At 34.4% G+C, this 22588-nt stretch overlaps 1 protein-coding gene across 2 annotated transcripts; it reads right to left on the bottom strand.

Moving 5' to 3' along the window:
• Positions 1-2012: 2012 nt before the first annotated feature.
• LOC114317499 (DNA-directed RNA polymerases II and V subunit 6B) lies at positions 2013-15680 on the bottom strand. Of its 2 annotated transcripts, none has more exons than XR_014336944.1 (6): positions 15423-15625; positions 10651-10684; positions 10381-10562; positions 10239-10290; positions 2375-2507; positions 2013-2307 (listed from the first exon to the last, which is right to left on the bottom strand). XR_014336944.1 is itself a non-coding variant. In XM_028264235.2 (6 exons), the coding sequence occupies exons 1-6, from the start codon at positions 15452-15454 to the stop codon at positions 2217-2219; spliced, it is 438 nt and encodes a 145-aa protein (XP_028120036.2). In that variant the 5' UTR covers positions 15455-15680; the 3' UTR covers positions 2013-2216. The 2 variants fall into 2 exon arrangements, 1 of the variants encoding a protein (XP_028120036.2); XM_028264235.2 differs by having other exon boundaries at positions 2013-2286; positions 2440-2507; positions 15423-15680.
• Between the last annotated feature and the right edge of the window lie 6908 nt (positions 15681-22588).

The following is a 22588-nucleotide window of genomic DNA, read 5'->3' as shown; positions in this document are numbered from 1 at the left end:
TTTGGAAGGTAAAATAAAATTTCCTCATCAAATTATATGTTTCTTTGCATAAGTTGATATTATCTTAATTGGACACGAGATGTTCTATCTCAAATTATATTTTGAGATTTTAGTAAAATCTAATGATTATTAACAAAAGAAAGTATAGATTAGGAATCAGGTCTTTGGCCCCTTTGACAAAAAGGAAAGTAAAAGTAAAAGTAAAAGTAAAAGAGGGAAAAAACTGCTTTTAATTCAAAGATGGGCGTAGATTAGAAGCAATTAATTTGTTAAATATAACCATTAACTATCTGCAAATTTACCAAAAAAAAAAAAAAAATCTGCCAACAAAAACTTCAAAATTCTACGATCACTAAAATCGATTTCAAAATAAGTCTAAATCCAAATACTTTCTTAAATTAAGATGACAACTTAAGATAAATCAAACCCTATATATATATTTAATCATCCAGCAGTGTAATGTAAAATGATTTGAGTGAAAAGTGACTACACGCCTTTATTTGGTACCCGCGACCCTATCAGTTAGGACTGGGCATAGGATTATTTGACTTGTGAAAACTGCCCAACTCGAACCGTCCGTATCTATTTGGGCTGTTTCGCATAGTCATTATGGTCGGATACGGGTTAGGATTTTTCTTGCTTTGCGAGTTGCGAAAGGATCGCTGGTTTTACCCGCACTTGCAGTCATCCGTCCGCATCTGTATACAATTTTTTTTTTTTTAATATAAATTTGGACCGTCAGATTTTCTTGTAAATTTTGTAAGTGTGACCCTAATCTTCTCTTCTCTCACTCACTTACAAGTAAACAAATGTCTTGCAACTTCTTTTGCATTGCAAGTGTGTAAATTTAACAAATACGAGTAACTTGTAATAAATGAGTAAAAAGACTTACTCATAGTTATGCTTATTGTTTTTCACTAGTTAATAAATTCAACAAATCCTAAAATCAATTTTTTAAAAGAGATATTTGTTTTATTTTTATTAAAACTACGAATTTTATTTAGTTTATACCTTTTTTGCAAAGTGAATAAGAGTATATTGACTAATCCTGATATGTGCTTATGGTGTTTCCTCCTGCAAATAAATTAGATAGATAGGCTGTAATTTGTTAAGATAAATCATTTAAAAAATAATTTCATGATAATAATATTAAAAAATATATGTGATTTTATTGCCCAAAATAATATTTTAAAAAAATGGAGGGAAATGACCCCAAAAAAATATTTAAAAAATAGAAAAAAAAAACAAATCCAAAAATAAATTTTAAAATGAAAAATCCAATCCACAAACCGTTCCCACATCCGTGAATCTTATCAACACAAACTGCAATTCACATTGCGAGTTCAATTTTTCTCAAACCGTAGTACGCAAGGGATTTGAGGTGGCTGATGTGCTGAGGGCACAACAGTCACTGCTGTGCAACGAAATGGGCCATTTTGAAACTCATTTCGATAATCCGAACCGTTCACGTTTTAAAAAACATCAAGTAGAGCATGTAAGCAAAAAATCAAGTTAATCGGATATCATTTACCTATTTATCCACTCACATTTGTATCTACAAAAATAAATAATGATTGTGATTTAAAATATTAAAATAAATACAAATGAGTGAATGAAAAAATAAACGATGTCCGATTAACTTAATTTTTTACAGACATTCTATTTGATGTATTCTAAAATGTGAACGATTTAGATTATCAAAATGAGCCCCGAAATAGGTCCATTTCACCGCAAAGCAGCCACCCCAAACCCGTATGTGTGCAAGTGAATCCAAACCACAAATTGAACCGTCAAAATTTGATCCATGAACATCCCTACTATCAGTCTCTTTTGGAATCAAAAACGTTTTTCTTTCAGATCAAGAATGTTTAGAACTCCCACCCATCATTAGCGATCTAGCTTTTACCAATCTAGTCCATTGTGGCTCTCAACAAACCAGTAATAATAATCATTCTTTAAAATAAAATAAAAGTAATAATAAAGTAAAAATAAAATAAAATCAGAGGAAGCAATTGATCAATACACACAAAGAGCAACTAATCAACATTAATGCCCCCATAGGCAGCAAGACTGCTTTGTCCAAGGGGATTATGCTAACAAGATTCATTACAGCAATAAAGCTTATAAAGTTGCAGCATAACCTTCAACAAGCCATTACAAATACAAACTTTCAAATCCCCATCTCAGCAAACTTTCAAAGTTGCAGCATCAATGCACTAATCACCTCCCACTTGCCTCTTCCACGAATCCTCCACAATCAATTCATCAACTCCCCAATCTTCGTAACTGGAAAAGGACCACATAATTGATAGATTATTGTTTAGGAGGAAAAAAAAAAAAAAAAGAGGAATTCAAAATGTTTGAAACACTAATTCTAGAGATCATATTATTGTCAATTGAAGAAGACTGCAGGAACGCTAAATATGCAGAGAACTCTACCTTCCATCTGGCAGGTAGCGGCGGATGGTGAAAGGTATCTTCCGCTGACGGAGCTCCTTCATTGCAATCTAAGACAAATATAAGAATGCACAAATAAAATAAAATAAACAAGCTAGAAGAGAAAATAGATGAAACTAGAGCACAATTTACTTGAGTGGATTACTTTGCGACGGTTGACTGATGAATATCTAACCAGTAAACAGCTTTTTTCTTTTTTTTATTCTTTTTTTTTTTTTTTTTTTAAAAAAGTAAGGAAGAGGGGGTACATACAACATTATGAGAAAGAACAAAGCTGACACAAGGATTTCCAGTCTTTCGAGTCCTTAAACAATTAAACATTTTGAATTAGAAGTAATTATGCACCAACTGATTTTTTTGGTGCCATCAAAGAGCTGAACAATGAAAATAGAAGGCAAGTTCTTGATTAAATTGCTCGTAATTCGGAAGACCTTCAGGACTTGATGTGTTTGAAAGACGCAGGATTTGCAGTTGAATAGTTTAGGGGTAGTACAATTGGGAAAAGAGGATTCAGAATAAAAAGTTTGTCATAACAAGAATTGTTTTAACGACTTACGAGTGCCTTTTTTTTCCCCAGAAAGAAAAATCATATTTAATTGCATACAAATAAAAGAAAGGATGACCATGAATATGGATCAGAAGTACACAAATAGAATCCTAATACACTTGGAACACAAGACAAATAAAAAATAAAAATAAAAAAAGAAAAAAGAAAGGAGAAAAGGCAAGAGATTAAAGAAGAAAAAGAGAGAAACAACACAATAAAAAAAGTTAAAAAGTAAAACCCCTCTTCTAAATTGAATAGTCACATAATTCAAAATATATATTATTACAATCTTCTGATGGTGAAGAAACAACATTGATAAATCCAGGTATTTGGATCAAACTAAATTCACTCCAATCAAAGAAACCTAAAAAGGCAAACATGAAAAAAAAAAAAAAAAAAATGATATTGGATACAAAGAATGATATAAACTTGGTTTGTGGTTGAAAAAACTAAATAAAAAAATAAATAAAGTCCCATAAGAATATGACTATGACTCATATATAAACAACTGACCCCATCATTATATTGTTCGACACCATCTCTTGGAACAAAAAATAAAGTCCTTCAGTTCTTAATCCTCGTGAGGTCCAAAGCCTTGGTTTTCAGCTTACAACATGGGTATCTTCTCTATGAAAGCCACACAAACATCAGTATGTAGATGGAACACACTATGAAATATTTGGAAAAAATACTCAAACAATATCATAGATAATAGTGGCTTTACTTCTTTAAGTGAGTTAGTTGATCGAGAAACTATTGCCCAAAGGTGCTTTTACGAAAGCCGGTCATCGATGGCTAAGATCCTTTCCAAACTCTGAAGGAAGCTCATTTCTACCTTTCCTTGTGTATTTAGGGATAAATACAAACCGTAAATGTAAGGTCATGTTTGTTTAGACAGGCTGGATAAGGGGGGATTACAATGCACCAGATTGTTAATCCTGAGATAAATAGTCCATGGACTATTTTGCTGAAAATGATGTGTATTCCATATTTGTTTTGTCATGATATTGGTTTTGTCATGGTATTGGATGTTTGGAAATGACTATTTTAGTGAATCTCATGTTCGATTAAAAAATTATGAAAAAGGGATAACTTCTCAAAAGACCATTTTGTCCTTTTGAGTTTACAATGACAACGCTAAATTTGAAGCATATTTTATTTTATTTTATTTTACTAAGACCACTTTTAATTTTATTTAAATATAACATTAAATTTATATTTCCATTTATAATTTTACTAATACAAAAAAGAAAAGAAAAGAAAAAAAATAATAAGAAAAGGCTGTTATATACTCTGTTATCAGAATCTTACGATTTACGATTCGATTCACAATTTTTGCAAAGTCAATACGAATCTATGGGTGATCTATTTTGAAAGTGAATCTCTAGTGAATCGCACGATTCACAATCGATTCACTTTTTACGATTCATGCAATTCTTGGAACTATCAAGTCTAACAAGTTTGACATATTTTTTACTTTTTCTTTCTTTATCTTTTTTATTAAAAATGACATAATACAACTTTTAATAGCGCTTAGTATCAAAATAACCAATATATGAACATGATTTATTACTATTTTAGTGATCATGGAGTTTTTAATAGGATCCAATCAGATTCAGTCAGACCCAACATGTTCTTAACCTATATTCTTATTTTTTTTCCTTTAAATAATCAAAATACATCTTCTAAAGATGTTTAAAATTAAAGTAACTTACACCATGAATGCTATTTTATTAAATTAAATATAGTTGCCTATTATATGGGTGAGGTCAGTTATACAATTTAAAATATTTTAGACTTTAAAATAAAAAGATCCTAAATAATACTTTCTTATTATTTTGTCATTGTTACTTGAAAAAAGTAAGCATGCTTATTGTCCAAATATTAATATCATTGTCAAATTATTGTTTACTTTGGAAATTGAAAATTTGTCTTTGTTTATTGTCTTTATCAAGAATCGTTGTTAAGAAATATCCACACCAAAAAAAAGAAAAAGAAGGTAATATGATGATCTTACATAGGAACTTTTATTAACTTCTTACCTATTAAATTGCATAATCATCATTCAAAATAATATTTTCATTAATGTAAGTATAATATTTCATTTTCATAAGATACATTTAACATACACATTTCCAAATCTGTAGATATATTTTTCCAAATAATTTAGAAAAAAGTGACTAAATCTGTATGATTCACGATTAGATACGAGGCCAATTCGATTCACGATTCAAATCCCGATTTGACAACTATGGTTATACATCTTGAGATTAATTTACACATTTAAAAAATAAAATCCAACATATTTAAAAAAAAATTAAAAATTAAAATGAAGAAAAGAGATGCCATATAATGTTTTTCTTTTGAGCATTAGAAGTATATTCCATTTTATTATTTTGCTAATACAAGAAAAAAATAAAAGACTATTATATATCACAAGATTAATTTATACATGTTTACAACAATCCAACATGTTTAAAAAAATGAAAGAAAGATATGTCATATATTTGAAGGTCAATTTCGTCATTTAGCTAGCTAATCTAAAGGTTGGCTCAATCTGTCCATTTCTATCCCACACACCCCATGGGATTAAGTTATCTCACATAGGGCAACTATTAGTTCCCACTAAACTATTAGTCCGACCTTTATTTTTCTAACCAAATATTGGACTAATTATTCCGTTGGACACGGAGTCCAACCCCATGGATCTATCCCAAATGCATAGAAGACTCTCCATGGATTGGTTGTAATGTTCACGAGATTGTATATAGTCAAACGTTCAGTGAGATGACTTTCCTACTAATTGAATCACTTGAATTAGTTGCAGTAAACGAGGCATTTGGCATCAAGTTGGGTATTCCTAGAAAAAAAAAAGTTGGCCAATAGCCACTAAATACGATGCTTGCTTTTTTATTCGTGGGGACGCCCTCTTTGGGAATTTTCTTTAATCTTAAATTGTGAACAAGTACAAAACTAAATTTTCCGAAGTACACCCTATACAAAAATCATGAAAGCCATCGATAATTATCTCTCTTTGTTCCTAGAACTCTTTCTGCATTTGTTTTACTCCAATTCACTTATCTCAGGAAATATCAAGTCAAGGATTGGAACAGTTATGCTGCTTATCAATGTCTCTATTCGACTCCTCCATCCGCCTTGAGCATTGAGAAAGGTTTGGAGTCAAGGTTCTGAAAAGCGGTTGCGGTTGCGAGGTGTAAAGGCCGTAGCGTAACGGTTGTGGTAATCGGAACCGTGAATTTTTTTATTTTTTGCACAATTTAAAAAAAACTTACCAATACGCATATTTTTTCCCCATAATCATATTTATTGGGTTTTAAAATAAATATTGATCAATTTTTGTAAATTTTTAAATATGATCTAATATATTTTATATTTTTAAATCACTATAAACTGAGTTTTTTACATTTTATTTTAATAATTAATGACTTTATATGTCCTAAATCCATATTATGCTTGTGGCAACAAATTTTTTTTTTATTGGACTTGGATGTATAAAATTATTTTTTTAATTATTATACTTGTGGAAGCATATGCAACTTTTAATTTGAATAGTTTTAAAAAATAAATTATACATGCTAATGTAATCATATAAAAATTAAAAAATAAATTATAAAGAAATTTTTTTTGTTTGGGTTTGGATCACTTGAATATTCATTCTCTTTTTGAATAACTAGTAAATAAAAATAAAATAAACTAATCAAAAAAAATTGACATGTACAAAAAATATATTAATATATAATTATAGGTGTTATGTTTTCTAGATATTTTACAAAAAAAATCAATCACTAAACAATGACAAAAGTACAAGAATAAATAATAGCCTATATATATATATATATAAATAGATAATGACCACACTTATTATTATTATTATTATTTTCAAACAATATATATAGATAGACGCATACAAACAAAATGGTTGAGTGATAACAGCTGAATAGAATAGTATAGGTCTTACAGCTTTAATAAATCAATAACATGTTTAGCATCTTCTCTCTTTTCTCTCTCTATTTCTTACTCCTCCATCTTCCCTTTTCATCTTTCCTCTTCTCTCTCTCCCTCTTCCCCCATTTTCAGTTTTTTTTTTTTTTTTTCGAAAGAAGCAGTTCAGAACCGTTACGTAACGGTGCGTAACAGGCCGTTACGACCTTTACAGCACCGTTACGACTGCTACGACAGCCACTACGGCCGACACACCTGTGAATCTCAATCACACTGCAAAAACGGCGGTAACAGATGGTGGTAACTACCAAAACCGTTACGTAACGGCATTACGTAACGGTTGCGGCCGCTTTTTAAAACCTTGTTTGGAGCCCTTGACTAACCCTGATGAGGACAAGGACCCCTCAACTTTAAGCCAAGGGCTTACACCAACGTTTTGTGGCCATGTCTCCTGAGCGTAGTCCTCACCCCCTTTCCCTATAAAGTTCATATGGCCTGGCGATTTTCTAGTTATTATACTTCTTAGAGTTATAGGGTGAGGAGCTGACCTACAAATCACATTTCTATTATGGAGTTTTAGAAGCCATAGTGGGTATGCTTAACCAATTCTGGCAACAACAGCATAACAATGAAATTGAAATGTTGGTCGCTTACCTAAGTTGATGGTGTATCTCAACTATATTTATTTGTAAAAAAAAAAAAAAACACAGAACACTCGTTTGACAATAAAAAATAAATAAAAACATTGATATACAATTAAGTCCTAACTTTGGCATATTCAAACCAAAGATTTGTTAATGTTGTTATTTTTAACCTCCCCTGACATGAGCATCAAGAAAGAAAATGAACAAGATGCAGGGAAGTCGAGACTCAATGACTAAGCAAGTTTTAATAAAAAATCATAGGAAGATAGGTGGGTAATTTTTTTTCTCTTATGCAAGGGTCAAGCCACTGTCCTTAAAGCACTAACATCTTTCCTTGTTTGTGGTGCCCGCTATCCGAGTGAAAATGACAACCATGTGAGATCAAAGTCACTTGTTGTCCATTTTCTCTCTATTCAACAAATGCCATCAATATTCACTCATTTCTTTATCCAAATCTCGTACAATATAGCTTTGGGTAGGGCATTTGTTCTTATCGCTCTGGGTTCCAATCTACATGACCTCCAGGCAGTACAAAATACACCTCTTCCACAAAGGTAGGTAGCAACCTAAAGGTGTCAAACGGGTGGGTATGTGCAGATTTGGGTGGGTAATAAAGGGTTAGGCTAGTAAACAATTCAACCCAAACCCGCCCATTTAATAAATGGGTTTAGTTGGGTTGGGTTTAATTGGATAAAGGTTGGACTAATCAACCCGGACAGCCCGTTTAGTTTTTTGAACTTTGATTTTGCTGGATATATTTTTTTTTCTTAACAAAATATTTTTAAAAATTATATATATATATATGAATAGCTATAAAGCATGGGTACTTCGAAAAACAAGTCGTACCACTACTTGGTACTTACCGGCATATGGTACCTTGTATGGTTACTTCTGTATACATACCGGGTATACGAAACACGTACCCAAGTTTTTTCTTCTTAATTTTTGGCCTACTCAGACGTACCTAATACATATCCAAGCCAAGCCGTACCGTATTTCAATTGAAACAATATTTTCTTCTACTACAAAGATAAAACTCTTTCACTGGACTTCTTTTTTATTTTTTATTTTATGCTTAGCATGATTTTAAAATTAAACTATGGTTTGTAAATTATTTAATATATTGATATTTAATTTTGATTCATACCTTTACTTTTGGCATTAAATATTAATTATAAGTTGGACCTTAACAAATTAAACCATTTAATTAATTTTTGCATTACTCTAAATTAAAAATAAATATTTTTTTACAAGCATACCAAGCCGTATCCATGTCCTATTTTTTTTGAATTTTACCATATCAAAATATCCGTATCGTACCAATGCCAGTATTCATACCCATACCCGTACTTCATAGATGAATAGTCATATATTTGGAGGAAAAAAAAAAGGGGAAGAAAAAGACATTGTTATGATTTGGGTTAATGTAATATGGAATTATATATGTAAAACAAGTTATAACGTACGTATATGTACATTCCTGTTTTTGCATAATGTTACATCATTACATGTATATAAGTGAATACATATGCATTATATTTTTTAAGTAAAATAACTAAAATGAGGAAAAAAAATGAAAAAAATATCTTATATCTAAGATCAAAATAATTTCACAATTCAAACACAAAAAGATTTATCTTTTAGCTTTTTAATATCAAGGAGGGGGGAAAAAACAGTGAATGTCATATAATAATAAATAAATAAATCAGATAAAGAAATCTCCAGGTGTTGTGTTAAAGGGGGAAAAATTAAAATGAATAGAGAGAGAGTGATTGATTCAGCTCTAAAACAAGGGTTGCCAAGAAGCGCTCTGTTTTGGTTATAGAACACATGAGAAAAAATACATAGCCGACAAAGTCTGAGTTTCTAAACCAGTTCCATGGATTCATGTAAATTTTTTGTTCTAACCATGACCAACACAACAAACACCCATATACAACCATTTCTAAACTGCATATTATGCGGGTTTATTTGAGCTACCCAATCACAACCCAATTAACAAATTGGATGAGTTTGGACGGGTTCGCAGGTACAGGTTAGCATTGCCACCTTTGTAGTAACCTGAGCTTTAAGGTAGTGTTTGGTTCACTAGAATGAAACAGAATAGAATGATAATTCCATCAAAATATTTATTTCTATGTTTGGTTGACTAAACAAATAAATACAAAATGTATTACAAATGGAATCATGATTTAAATTTCAAGATAATAGTCATTTTCTAACTCATTCCAGTGAACCAAATAGAGCATAAGAGTCTAATCAAGAAGGAATCAATAAAAAGTAAAAATTAAACAGATTGATAAGGTAGGCCATCAAGGAATGCAGGAGTGAGAATAAACAATGTAATTTAAGTTGAAGGAGAAAGAACAAAGCCGGAACAATGGAGTTAGTGACAAGATATCATTGTCAACATGTAGGCATAACTGTAAAAAGTAAAATAATTGATAATCAACCATGAAGTCCAGATAAGGCTTACATAAATTGAGTCAAGTTCAGTAGCATGGCATTGGCATTTAATAACAAAAAGAAGTTGTGAACTAAATACAAGTATAACAAAGGTGAAAGGGCAAGTGGAAAACAAAGAAAAGCAGTTATAGTCTTTTAACAAAGATCTTAAAGAAGCTCACCTCAAGTGGATCAGTTTCACCTTCTAACTCAACCATCACAGGTGCATTCATGCTGCTCACTCAAAGTCGAAAGTTAATATGTCATCCACTCAACTTGTTTTGATCTAACAATATTCTAAACCCACAATTTTCAAAGATATACCTGATTTGCAGGGCACGAGTGCCCAAAATTCTTGCACGCTCATATTTCGTCATATATTTTGATGTCTTCCGAGGTCGTTCTCCTGGTTCCTCTTCTTGTTTTTCATTAGTTTCAGCTAAAAGGGGGTCAGTCATGTCATCGTGGTTGTTATTATCTGCTTCCTCTTCTAGTTCTACCCCTTCCTGTCAATAAGACCACAAATATTCAGTCACATACCAGTAATAATGCCCACTAATACATTAAAGGCATATCAAAGTAAAGACTTCTCACATCGGGCTCAGGCTCCAATGGTTCATCTTCATACCTGCACAAACAAAAAAATTCATCAACATAGAATAATAAGAAACCCAAAAGATTGATACACAAAGCTCAATCATTAAGATAAGATATTTCAAAACTATTGATGCACATTCCAACACAGATGCAGATAACATCAATTAATAGGGCTGCTTTAGGGAATGCTCTGTGGCAACTATATGAGTATTAGTACTTAACACATGTATAATGGCATAGGCTACAAACTCACAACTAATTTAACATGGGATACATATTATTCCATGTCATTCCATGACCTAATAAAAACATGTAGATGGTTTAGACCTGAAAACGATTCATTAATTGACACAAACACACGTCCCTATGAAATATGTACACAATAATATCTTTTGAAGAAAAAGACAAGCATAGAACACCTGTTTCTTTAGGATGACATCATAGAAAAACACATAAGAAGCTACTTCCTTCATCATTGGAAAATAAAATATAAAAATATCGATCTAATTGTGGTGGATTTGGTGTTTTGGGGCAACATCCTTTTAATGTCAATAAGCACTAGAAAGTAAACATAACATCAAAGTCCAGCCCATCATTTACAGATTTTTTACTTCCAGGCCAGGGCCAGCCCTGAATTTTTGAGACCTAAGAGAACTCTTAAAAATGAGGTTCTCTATTTATATTCACATGCAAAAAAAAGTTTATCAGTAATATGGTAATTATACACCACCCACACAAAGTTTGCTTCGCATATATAATTACTAAAATAATATACTAAAATTTGTTTACATATTTAAGTATAAAAGAAATCATTACATTACAAGAATTCAAATAGATCAAATACCGTTTTATTTAGTTTACAATTTAAAAATGAGTTAATTGCCTAAAAGTCCTATTTACAAATGCTATGGTAGCTCAGGTCCTATTTAAGATTTTTTTTGAACCAGTAAGTCTTGTTTAGTAAAACTGAGAATATTATCAGTTTTTCCTAATTTTTAAAACTAAGAATATTATCAATTTTACATAATATTTCAGATAATTATTTCACTAACTAATAAAAAAAGAGAATAAAATTAAACATTTTTGCCTTTTTACTTATTTGTTTGATTCAACTATCCAATAAAATCAAGAACATTATCAAGTTTTTTCAGTTTTAAAATTGAGAACATTATCAATTTTTTCCTTTTTAAAGGTTTTTTTTTTTTTTTCTAATTTTGCACATTAATGTTCCATCATCATTTTGCTTTATAGACACAAAATTTTCAGTTTTGTACCCAAAAAAAAAAAAATCAGTTTTTTCATTGTTTTCAAAAATATATATACATATTTAGTTTTTTTTTTTTTTTTTGTACATAATTTTTTTTTTATTTTTTCAATTTGATAATTGATGTTTTAAAATTTTGAAAATCAAAATAAATGTCAAATCATCATGTTCCTTTATAGATAACTATAAATGCTGAACAATCATTGTTTGAAGGGTAATTCTGACTATGACAAATTTAATGGGACTTGAAGGTCCAAACAACTCCTGATGGAGTATAAGTTAATAAATTAGGACTTGTGTGTAAATGTCCCTTTAAAAAAAAAGATTTCTGGTGAAAGATCCCTCAATCTCAACTTTTCCTACAAAAAGGACAAGCTAAAATGTTTTCATTCATTATAGACAAATATCATAATATAATTAAAATATAAAAATACCCAAAGTTTTACTAGTCTCATTCCCTACAATCTCAAAATACCACCACCGCTGCCGCTACCCATTGGCCACAAGCCACCGGTGGTCGGCGATTGTCTCTAGCTGTCGGCCATTATCTCTGGTAGTCGCCGACGATTCCTTTCCAACTGTTGATGACCGGCCACCATTTTTCTAGTGAACATTTTCTAAAGTGAATCTCCGACGGCTATTTTTCAACAACCACCACCACCACCACCACCACTACTGCCACACTATCACCACCACTTAGTAACTAACAAAAAAAAAATTATTCAAAATTTACTATTTCCTAGATAGTAAAATTTTACAGTATCAATGTCAATGAAACTAAAATTTTACTTTATGAATTTAACATTTAAACAATCAATTTTCACCATTATTATCACCATCACCAATCACCAAACTATGAATTTACCATTGCTAGTAGAAATATTAAACAAAACATTTATCAAAATATTGAATAAACAATATTAACCAAACCAAACCAAACCAAACCAAACCAAGGTAAGCCTTAAGTCCCATTAAATGGGGTTAACTGCATGAATCCTTCTTCTCCACTCAACTCTATCCAAGGCCATTTCGTTAGTCAAATTAAAGAAATTCATATCTCTATTTACTATACTAATCTACGTCAATTTAGGTCTACCCCTTCCCCTAACACTACCATCCACCGTCATTGTATCGCATCTCTTCGCTACTGTCTCTGTTGGTTTCAATTGTATATGACCAAACCATCTCAATTTATTCTCTCTCAACTGATCTTCTATTGGTACTACTCCTACCCATTCTCAAATAAACTCATTCATAACTCTATCTTTTCTAATCTTACCACATTCACCTTAGCATCTTCATCTCAGCAATACTCATCTTATCTACATATTGTTTCTTAGTTATCCAACATTTCATCCCATACAACATCGCTAGTCTAATAGCCGTTCTATAGAAAGACTAAATAGACAACTCCAACAGCCTTTTTCTAACAAATTTGAGAATGTTATCTCATACATGAAGTTGTTAGTCTCAAATCTGAGTTCGTCGATAACAGATCCGAGATGGCAGAGGTTGAAGACAGTGGTCACCGGTGATAGATTTGAGACCGCGACTAATTGTGGAGATGATGAACGACGCCAGTGGACGATGAATCTGAGACAGCAACGGATGGGGATGACGATGAGCAACGCAAACCGATGACGGAAATGGTGAAAGTGAGAAACGATGGCAGAGATGATGAAGATTTGAGACACAGAGAGAGAGAGAGAGAAAGAGAGAGAGATACAGGGCTCGTTTGGTTTGATTTTCTGAAAAAATTTTGGGAAATTTTCTCTACAAATAAGTTTTCAAAAATAATCAAACCAAACAAATTTTCCCAAAACTTGTAAACCAAACAAGTTTTCCAAACAAATCTCTCTCACACACATATCAAATCAATCACTTTTTCCAAAACTCTATCTCAAAATAATTTTCCAAAACATCTTTTAAAAAAAACCAAACCAAACATGTTTTCGTACTTTTTATCTCTAAAACACATCTCTCAAACACAAACCAAACATACCCACAATAGTGAAATTGGTTCTTAAATAAAGAACAAAGTTGTCCTTTAATTTAATGCATTATAGTTTTTTGTCCTTTACATCTACAAAAAATTAAACCAATGACTTTTCCCAACAAATTAATTATTGTGTCCTTTTCCCAATATAAGTAAGTAATGAGGGCATTTTGACGACATATCCCTTAAAAAAACACCAAATAAAATCTAAGACTATAATACCAACAAAAAAATAAAATAAAATAAAATAAAAATTGAACCAAGTGTAATAAAGTATCACTTAAACATTACTCTCGTCATTTTAGTGATTTTAGTAGCAAAATTACTAAAAGAAAATTACTGATGATAAGTACTACTTTTCTCTCAAGATTACCACTATCTCTCTATTGCAATCGGCACCATAGCTAATGCCGCCACTTCCTCCATCACTACAAACTCACCATATCACAATATAAAAATTGAAAGACACAATTTGAAAATAATATATTTCAAATTTGATCTTATACATATCAAACAACTTTTTTTAATTTAGCACTTAAATTTTTATCAAACAACTTTTCAACTTACAAAATTCAACATTCAGTTCTTAGTATTTAATTTTCAATTTTCAGATTTATCAAATACCACCACAGTGATAAATTTGATATTTATTTATTTTTTAAAAAATTTTTTTTACATCCACTCCAAAACTACATTCTTTCGGTCTTAGAGAATTGTATTTTTAAATCAAGGCACTACGTTGTTTTAACTAAACCATAAAAGTAAAATAAATAAAAGACCACACAGTAGCTTTGTAATGGACAGTAATGTGCATCATTGTGGCTTTGTAATGGATAATGATGCTGCATCATTTTCAAGTACAACAAATCGCAGAGCAGGCACCCCATGCCCCATGAATCATGACTCATCCAAAGGGTACTTCTTTCAAGTAAAACAACCTAAATATGAACTTATTTAAATTTTCATGAATTCACATGTTTTGCCTAAAATCCAAAATTTTGACTGGAATCGCTCAAGAATTAAGGTCTGCAGTAGTGTTGTTCCACTCAAAGTAAACCCTAGTATAACAGGCCCAATATTATGTTTTGTTAGGAAAACACAGTAGTCAGAATTTCATGGACCAACCTCGCTGTATAACCTATAGCAGTTCTCTCCCTACTGTTAAACATTTTTTATTTCATAAATAAATGCACAGGAAATCAACAGTACAAGATGAAGCCGATGAGGCGCAGTTAAATTATGATCAAATTGCTTTCAATTGAACTCAAAGGACAAAAAAAAAAAAAAAAAAAACTAAACCCTAACTTCCAAACCCACAATAATCATGACATATTACCAATTGAAGAAGCAATTGGTTGCCAGAACAGAAGGAAAGATAAATAATAAATTCAAAATACATAAAGAATGAAAGCTGAAGTGGAGGAAGATATGAATTCATACAAACATCAAAGCTAGAGCGAGATAAGAGGGGATGATTAATGCAAGAGAGAAAGTTAAGGAAGTACGAACCCTCCGTCCATGTCGTAGTCTTCGTCTGCCATTTCCGCAAAACCAGAGTACACTCCCTTTCCTCTCCCTGTCGACCAAACACGCCCGCCCTCCTGCAACACTACGCCTATTTATATAGGGTAGATGACCCCAAATGTGGTTCAAATTTGCGGTCCGGTGTGCAACTCGAGTCCAGATCCCTCGTTGAGTCCCCTCCTTCATTTCCTTCTTGCAGGACCTTCGGGTCCACTTTGAGGCCCAGTTTTGATAATCTAAACTGTTCATATTTTTAGATTTATTCAGTATATTATACCTGTAAAAAATCAAGTTAATCGGATATCAAAAAGTATGCGTTCAGAAAATTGAGACTACAAACTATTTTTTAATAAACAGTTTACCGAACACATACTTTATGATATTCGATCAACTTGATTTTTTACAGGTATGATATACTGAATAAATCTAAAAATATGAACGGTTCGAATTATCAAAATTGGGCCTCAAAGTGGGCCTGAAAGCCCTGCAAGGAGGGAATGAAGGACCGAAATGAAGGGGAGGATCCCAATTCATGTAACTCGGCCTTCGTTTCGTAAGTGATTTTTTTAATCAAAAGAAATTAAAAAATTATTAACTTGCACGAAAAAGTCAAAAATATATATATATATATATATATTTTTGTACATCTTTTCGTAAAAAATTAAAAAAGTATTCTAAACATATTAATTTTCTTTTACATTATATTTTAGCCAAAAAGTTAAAAAGTTGCTAAAAAGTATGTTCCCAAACGAGGCCTCATTTTCATTTGGAACACAAGGAAAAAAAACCCTAGGGTAAATTACATCGACGAATTTAGATGTAGAGATACAATTTGAACCCGACCCGATAGAGACCCGACCTCCCGTCCCCGATAAGAGCAGTTTTTTCTCGGAAAATATCCCTAACGGGCAGGGAATGGTATTTGAAATTGAATCCCCGATCAGTTTCGAGCCGGGGATGATGATAGCTTTCACAGCCCCGGACCTAGCTCGTCTCCGGTCCAGTCCCCAGCCCCGTTTCTTCTCAAAATAAAATTACCAGAATACCCCTCTATCCATTCATATATATAACCCCCCCTCTTTAGACCCCTCTGATCTGTCTCTGTCTCTATCTCTCTCATTTTCTCTTCTCTGCAATCAGTGACGGCGTCGCCTCCTCCTCCACAGCAGTATGCAGTCACCCCCGCCACCTCCTCCTTCGTCACCTCTCGTTGCCTCCTCCTCCGTCGCCACCTCATTCTCCTCCTCCTCCTCCAGGCTACCGCGAACCTTCTGTAACAACCCTCGTACTGTTTACTGATTTATGACCGATTGATTACCGTTAATCACCGATTACTGTTAAACGAAGCTGATAATGACTGATAACTAACTGATAATCGAACTGAATGAAATACTGAACCGACTGACTGAAGTTGAAACTGAATTGACTGAGTATATGTTAGTTAATTGCATTCTATCTGTTTGATTGTCTGATTATCTGTTCATGTTTATATGTTTAAACTGCTATTTGAAGGCCTTATCGGCGGCCGAACTAGAAACCGATTGATGTTACGTGACCCTCATATTTAATGTGATTTTATGGTATAAGTATCTGAAAATTGATTAGGTATGATTAAATTAGATTAAAATAAGCCAATTGAAGAGTTGGACTTAATTACCGTTTTGCCATTGAGTGGGCCACTATCTCACACACATACTTGAGCCAAGAACAACATTTCCTCAGCCATTTTCCTTCTCATTGCCGACCAAGAGGGAAGAGAGGAGAGAGAGTGAGAGGAATTGAATTCTACCTTGGGTTTTGCTTGGAGAATTGAAGGAATTGAAGTATAGATTGCATATTTGAGCTCCTAGTCTTCTAATTCAAGCTCTAGGTAAGGATCTTATCTTCTTATTGATGCTATTGAACTAGTTCTTGCATGGTTCATGCTTCATTGTAGAACTAAGTCATGATTTGGGTCATTAATGGTGAATTGAAGCTCATTTCTTGCATGCATGGTTGAATTAATGAGTTTTGAGTTGAATTCATGGTAAATGGTTACATGCATGTCCATGTTGTAAGAGTAGACCATGTTTTCATCTTGTTTTGAAAAGAATGAGCTCATTTGAACAAGCTTTGAAGCTTTGATTTGGTTTAAATCCTTGCATGTTTGCATGTTCTTCATATTCTTGAAAATGGGTTTGAATATGGTTCTAATTGACTCACCTTTGGGGCTTGAATTCATAAATTGAGCTTTGAAACTTGTTATACATTGAATTTAATGATGTTTTCCAGAATTTGGGCCCAAGAGGTCGAGTTTGGAGTGGTTGAATGCTTGGTTTGAGCTTGGGAGGCAAATCTGGAAATTCCAGATTTGGCTTCCTCGCTCGAGCGAAGGATTCCCCGCTCGAGCGAGCACCTTTGTCCAGGGCTCCGCTCGAGCGACCATCGAGCGACCATCGCGCGTAAAATTTCAGCATCCAGTACTTTTACTGTTTTGCAGACCGCTCGAGCGAAGGATTCCTCGCTCGAGCGAAGCCTTTGATTTTGGACTTACGCTCGAGCATAGAAAGTCTCGCTCGAGCGAGGCTCCTATTTTCAGCAAACTTTGCGAAATGTTTTCTAAGTGTATTTTTGCATCCTCATCCCATCCTAGGCATTCTTAGGCCTAGTTTAAGGCACCTTGATGAGGATATCATTGTAGAACACACCAAGGCAAATTAGGGATTAAGTTATGAGATTTCCCAACTGTGTAGCTTAGTGTGTTCAACCTGTGAACTGTGTAGGGTTGGCAACTGGGGAGACACGCTCTAGCATACTGTAGCCCAGAACTCTGTGAGTAACAATTGTGTAAAGATATGTTCAACTGATTATCTTCTGAATACTGAACTGAACTGTTTACTGAACTGGTATTATTTACTGAATGAATGTATGTCCTTTATTTCTGAACTGTACTGTGGCATCCTTAGTATCTACGGTTTACTGTTACCGTTACTGTCACAGAGATCTCTGTCGGTTTCCTTGTGGAACCACTACTGTTTACTGACTGATGGCCATCATTACTGTTCGGTCTTTTAAGACCTACTGTTACTGTTATGCTAATGGATGTACCACATATGACTGTTTACTGTACTGAGCAACTGAATTACTGATTGAAATGAACTGTTTTCATTACTGTAAGGACATTCATTCTAAACCCCTTTACGCTTTATGTTATTCACTGGGCTTTAGCTCACTGCTCATATATATATGTAGGTGTACAGGCACCAGACCGCAGCTAGAGGCGTCAGGGTTACTCCAGTTTTGTCAAGCCAGCCTTTGTGCCTCACTGCGAGGTTCCGAGCCTACTGTTAAGGCTTAGGGGTGTTTTAGAATTTCCCCCTTTTTGTACTGTTTCACTGTTTTGTATAGACTGACTGTTTACTGTACTGTTATACAGGGATTAGGTCCCTGTACTGTGTGACTGTTAATTTTGTATACTGTGTTGTACAGACGGAATGTTTTCTGTACTGTTATGTGGGGTTGAGTCCCTAGTTAAGTGGATGTGAATATTGTGTATACTGTTCTGTACTGTTTTTGTATAATGTATGAAAAGCCTTTTTGCATACAGACTGTCACAGCTCAATGGACACTATTTATTTACTGTATTGGCTTCCGCCAGGCCCTGTACTCTGTTTCACTGTATTACTGTTCAGCAGGCCTTCGGTAATCTCGGATTACTGGCCGGTTACGGTGCTAAACCCATAGGGCCGGGTTTGGGTCGTGACAGAGTGGTATCAGAGCGATACTTACCACGAGTTATACCGCACACACGTGTCCAAATGAGCTATAGGGGGTCCTAGAAAAAGTAATTAGGACATCTCATGAACTTGAAAAGTGTGTGGCTATGTTATGACTGAATATCTGTTAATGCGTTAAACTATGAAACAAATGATTGCTTATGTTTAAAACTGTTATAACTGCTTATAGTGAAATGGACAATGCAAATGAACCTGAGTCCTCATCTACTGAGGCAAGAATGGAAAGAATGATAGAACTGATAACTGCTAGACTGGAACAACAACAGAACCAACAGCCCCCTCCTCCTCCTCCTCCTCCGGTACAGCCGAAACCTAATGCGAATGCGGATGATGGGGATATTATTGCTCTCACCCATAAATTCAGTAAGATGAAACCGCCATCCTTCCAGGGAGGCCTTGAACCGTTAAAAGCTGAAGCGTGGGTGCTTGAGACAGAGAAATTATTTGAGGTGTTCCCGTGCTCTGAAGCGAATAAAGTACTGTTAGCTACCTTCACCTTACAAGAAGAAGCTAGAAGGTGGTGGATGTTAATCCGTGAAACAAACACTGTTATGACTTGGGCTCAGTTCAAGGAGTCCTTCTTTGAAAAGTACTTCCCTCAGTGTGTCAGGGATAGAAAAGTGACCGAATTTGAACAGCTGAAGCAGGGCACAATGTCCGTTGCAGAATATGAAACCAAATTTACTGAACTTGCCCGTTATGCACCGCACATGGTGGATACTGAATATAAGAAGGCCAGAAAATTTGAAGGTGGCCTTAATGTGGCAATACTTGACCGGATAAATGTTTTGAAATTACCGACTTTTGTGGGTGTTCTCGACCGGGCATTGATGGCCGAGTCGAACATTGCAGCAGTGAAACAATCTGAAACACCAACGACTGAATGGCATGGAAAAAGGCAGAGTTTCAAATTTAAGAAAGGCAAGCACAACCCAGCCAACAAGAAACAGAATACGGGGTCGACAACTAGCCCCAGCCAAGGGAGTGGTTTCATACCACCCTGTTCTGAATGTGGCAAGAAGCACAAAGGGGTTTGCTACAGAATATCTGGAGCCTGTTACAGGTGTGGCAAGGTGGGCCACATGGTTAAAGACTGCCCCTCTGCTCCACAAGCCAGTGGTAAAGCTGCACCAAGCGCAGCAGTATCAAATGCTCCACCAAAGCCTAACCCTAAAGCTACCGGGAAAGAGCCTATGAGGCAAGGCCGAGTGTTCGCACTAGTACCGGGAGATGTGCAGAATACCGAGACCGTTGTGTCAGGTATTCTCTCTATCTGTACTCAAAATGCATATGTACTGATTGATTCGGGGTCTACGCATTCTTATGTATCATATGCTTTTTCACGGAAATTGGATAGACCCTTAGAACCCATGAACTATCTGCTAGCCGTATCATCACCCGTAGGGGGATCCATGACATGTGCTTATATGTACCCCGCATGTGAAATTATTGTTGGGGATATGCATCTGTTTATTGATTTACTGCCATTGAACATTGATCATTTTGACGTAATATTGGGGATGGATTGGTTACAAAAATATCATGCCACTATTGACTGTGTGACCAAGCAAGTTGTTTTCCGTCCACCTGGTTTGCCTGAATTTGTGTTTAATGGGAGTGGAGTAGTACCTCCTCCGTATTTGATTTCGTCAGTGAAAGCTGTTAAATTAATTAGAAAGGGGTGTAAAGGATATCTGTGTTCTGTACTGACTGTGTCTACTGATGATAGTGTTAAAACTGATGTGAATTGTATTCCTATAGTCAGGGAATTTCCAGATGTTTTTCCAGATAATCTTCCAGGAGATTTGACTGATAGGGAGATTGAATTTACCGTTGATGTGATTCCCGGAACACAACCAGTTTCTAAAGCTCCTTACAGAATGGCTCCAACTGAACTGAAGGAACTGAAAGTGCAATTGCAAGAACTGTTAGATAAAAAGTTCATCAGACCTAGCACTTCGCCATGGGGTGCTCCTGTTTTGTTTGTCAAGAAGAAAGATGGCTCACTGAGACTGTGCATTGACTACCGTGAACTGAATAAGGTAACTGGAAAGAACAAATACCCTTTGCCACGCATTGATGATTTATTTGATCAGTTACAGGGTGCACAAGTGTTTTCTAAGATTGATCTCAGATCGGGGTATCGTCAACTGAAGGTTAAACCGGAAGACATTGATAAAACTGCTTTTAGAACAAGGTATGGACATTATGAATTTCTAGTTATGCCTTTTGGAGTCACGAACGCACCAGCTGCTTTTATGGACCTCATGAACAGAGTTTTTAAACCGTACCTTGATGACTTTATTGTTGTATTTATCGATGACATATTGATTTACTCCAAAAGTATAGAACAGCATGAACATCATCTGAGACTTGCCCTACAAACCTTAAGGGAACAGAAACTGTATGCTAAACTGTCTAAATGTGAATTTTGGCTTGACCATGTTATGTTTTTGGGGCATGTTGTTAGCAAAGATGGAATTTCTGTTGATCCGCAGAAAATTGAAGCTGTGGTGAACTGGCCTAGACCAACAAATGTGACTGAAGTCCGAAGCTTTTTGGGATTGGCTGGATATTACAGAAGATTTGTCAAAGATTTCTCCAAAATTGCCCTACCATTGACTCAGTTAACTCAAAAGGGGACATCATTTGACTGGACCGACCAAAGAGAATCTGCTTTCCAGGAGTTGAAAACTCGACTTGTGACTGCACCAGTTTTGACTTTACCCTCAGGTACGGATGGTTATACTGTATTTAGTGATGCTTCTCATAAGGGTTTGGGATGTGTTTTAATGCAGAATGGGAAGGTTATAGCTTATGCTTCCCGACAACTGAGACCACATGAAAAGAATTACCCGACCCATGATCTGGAACTTGCTGCAGTAGTATTTGCACTGAAAATTTGGCGTCACTACCTGTACGGGGTAACATGTGAAGTATATACCGACCACAAGAGCTTGAAGTATTTCTTCACACAGAAAGAACTGAATATGAGACAGCGGAGATGGCTAGAACTGATAAAGGATTACGACCTACAGATCTTGTACCACCCAGGAAAAGCCAATACCGTTGCCGATGCATTGAGCCGGAAATCGATTGGAAACTTAGCATGTTTGCTTACAGGACAGAAAGAGTTGCTTTGTGACCTTGAAAAATCTGAAATTGAAATTGTTTTACGGGAACAAGGTGGAACCTTAGCTGCTATTTCTGCTCAACCGGCACTGATTGAGGAAATTAAAGAGAAACAGCAACTGGACGATTTCTTGAAGAAGATCATCGAGGAAAGAGAATCTAAACCGAGACCGGGATTCAAATTTGAGAATAATGTACTGAAATTTCAAGAAAGACTGTGTGTACCGAATGATACTGAACTGA

Source organism: Camellia sinensis, chromosome 1, assembly GCF_055761805.1.
Source record: "Camellia sinensis isolate YWXY chromosome 1, ASM5576180v1, whole genome shotgun sequence".
NCBI lineage: Eukaryota > Viridiplantae > Streptophyta > Magnoliopsida > Ericales > Theaceae > Camellia > Camellia sinensis.
This window is presented reverse-complemented; position numbering and strand designations above follow the sequence as displayed.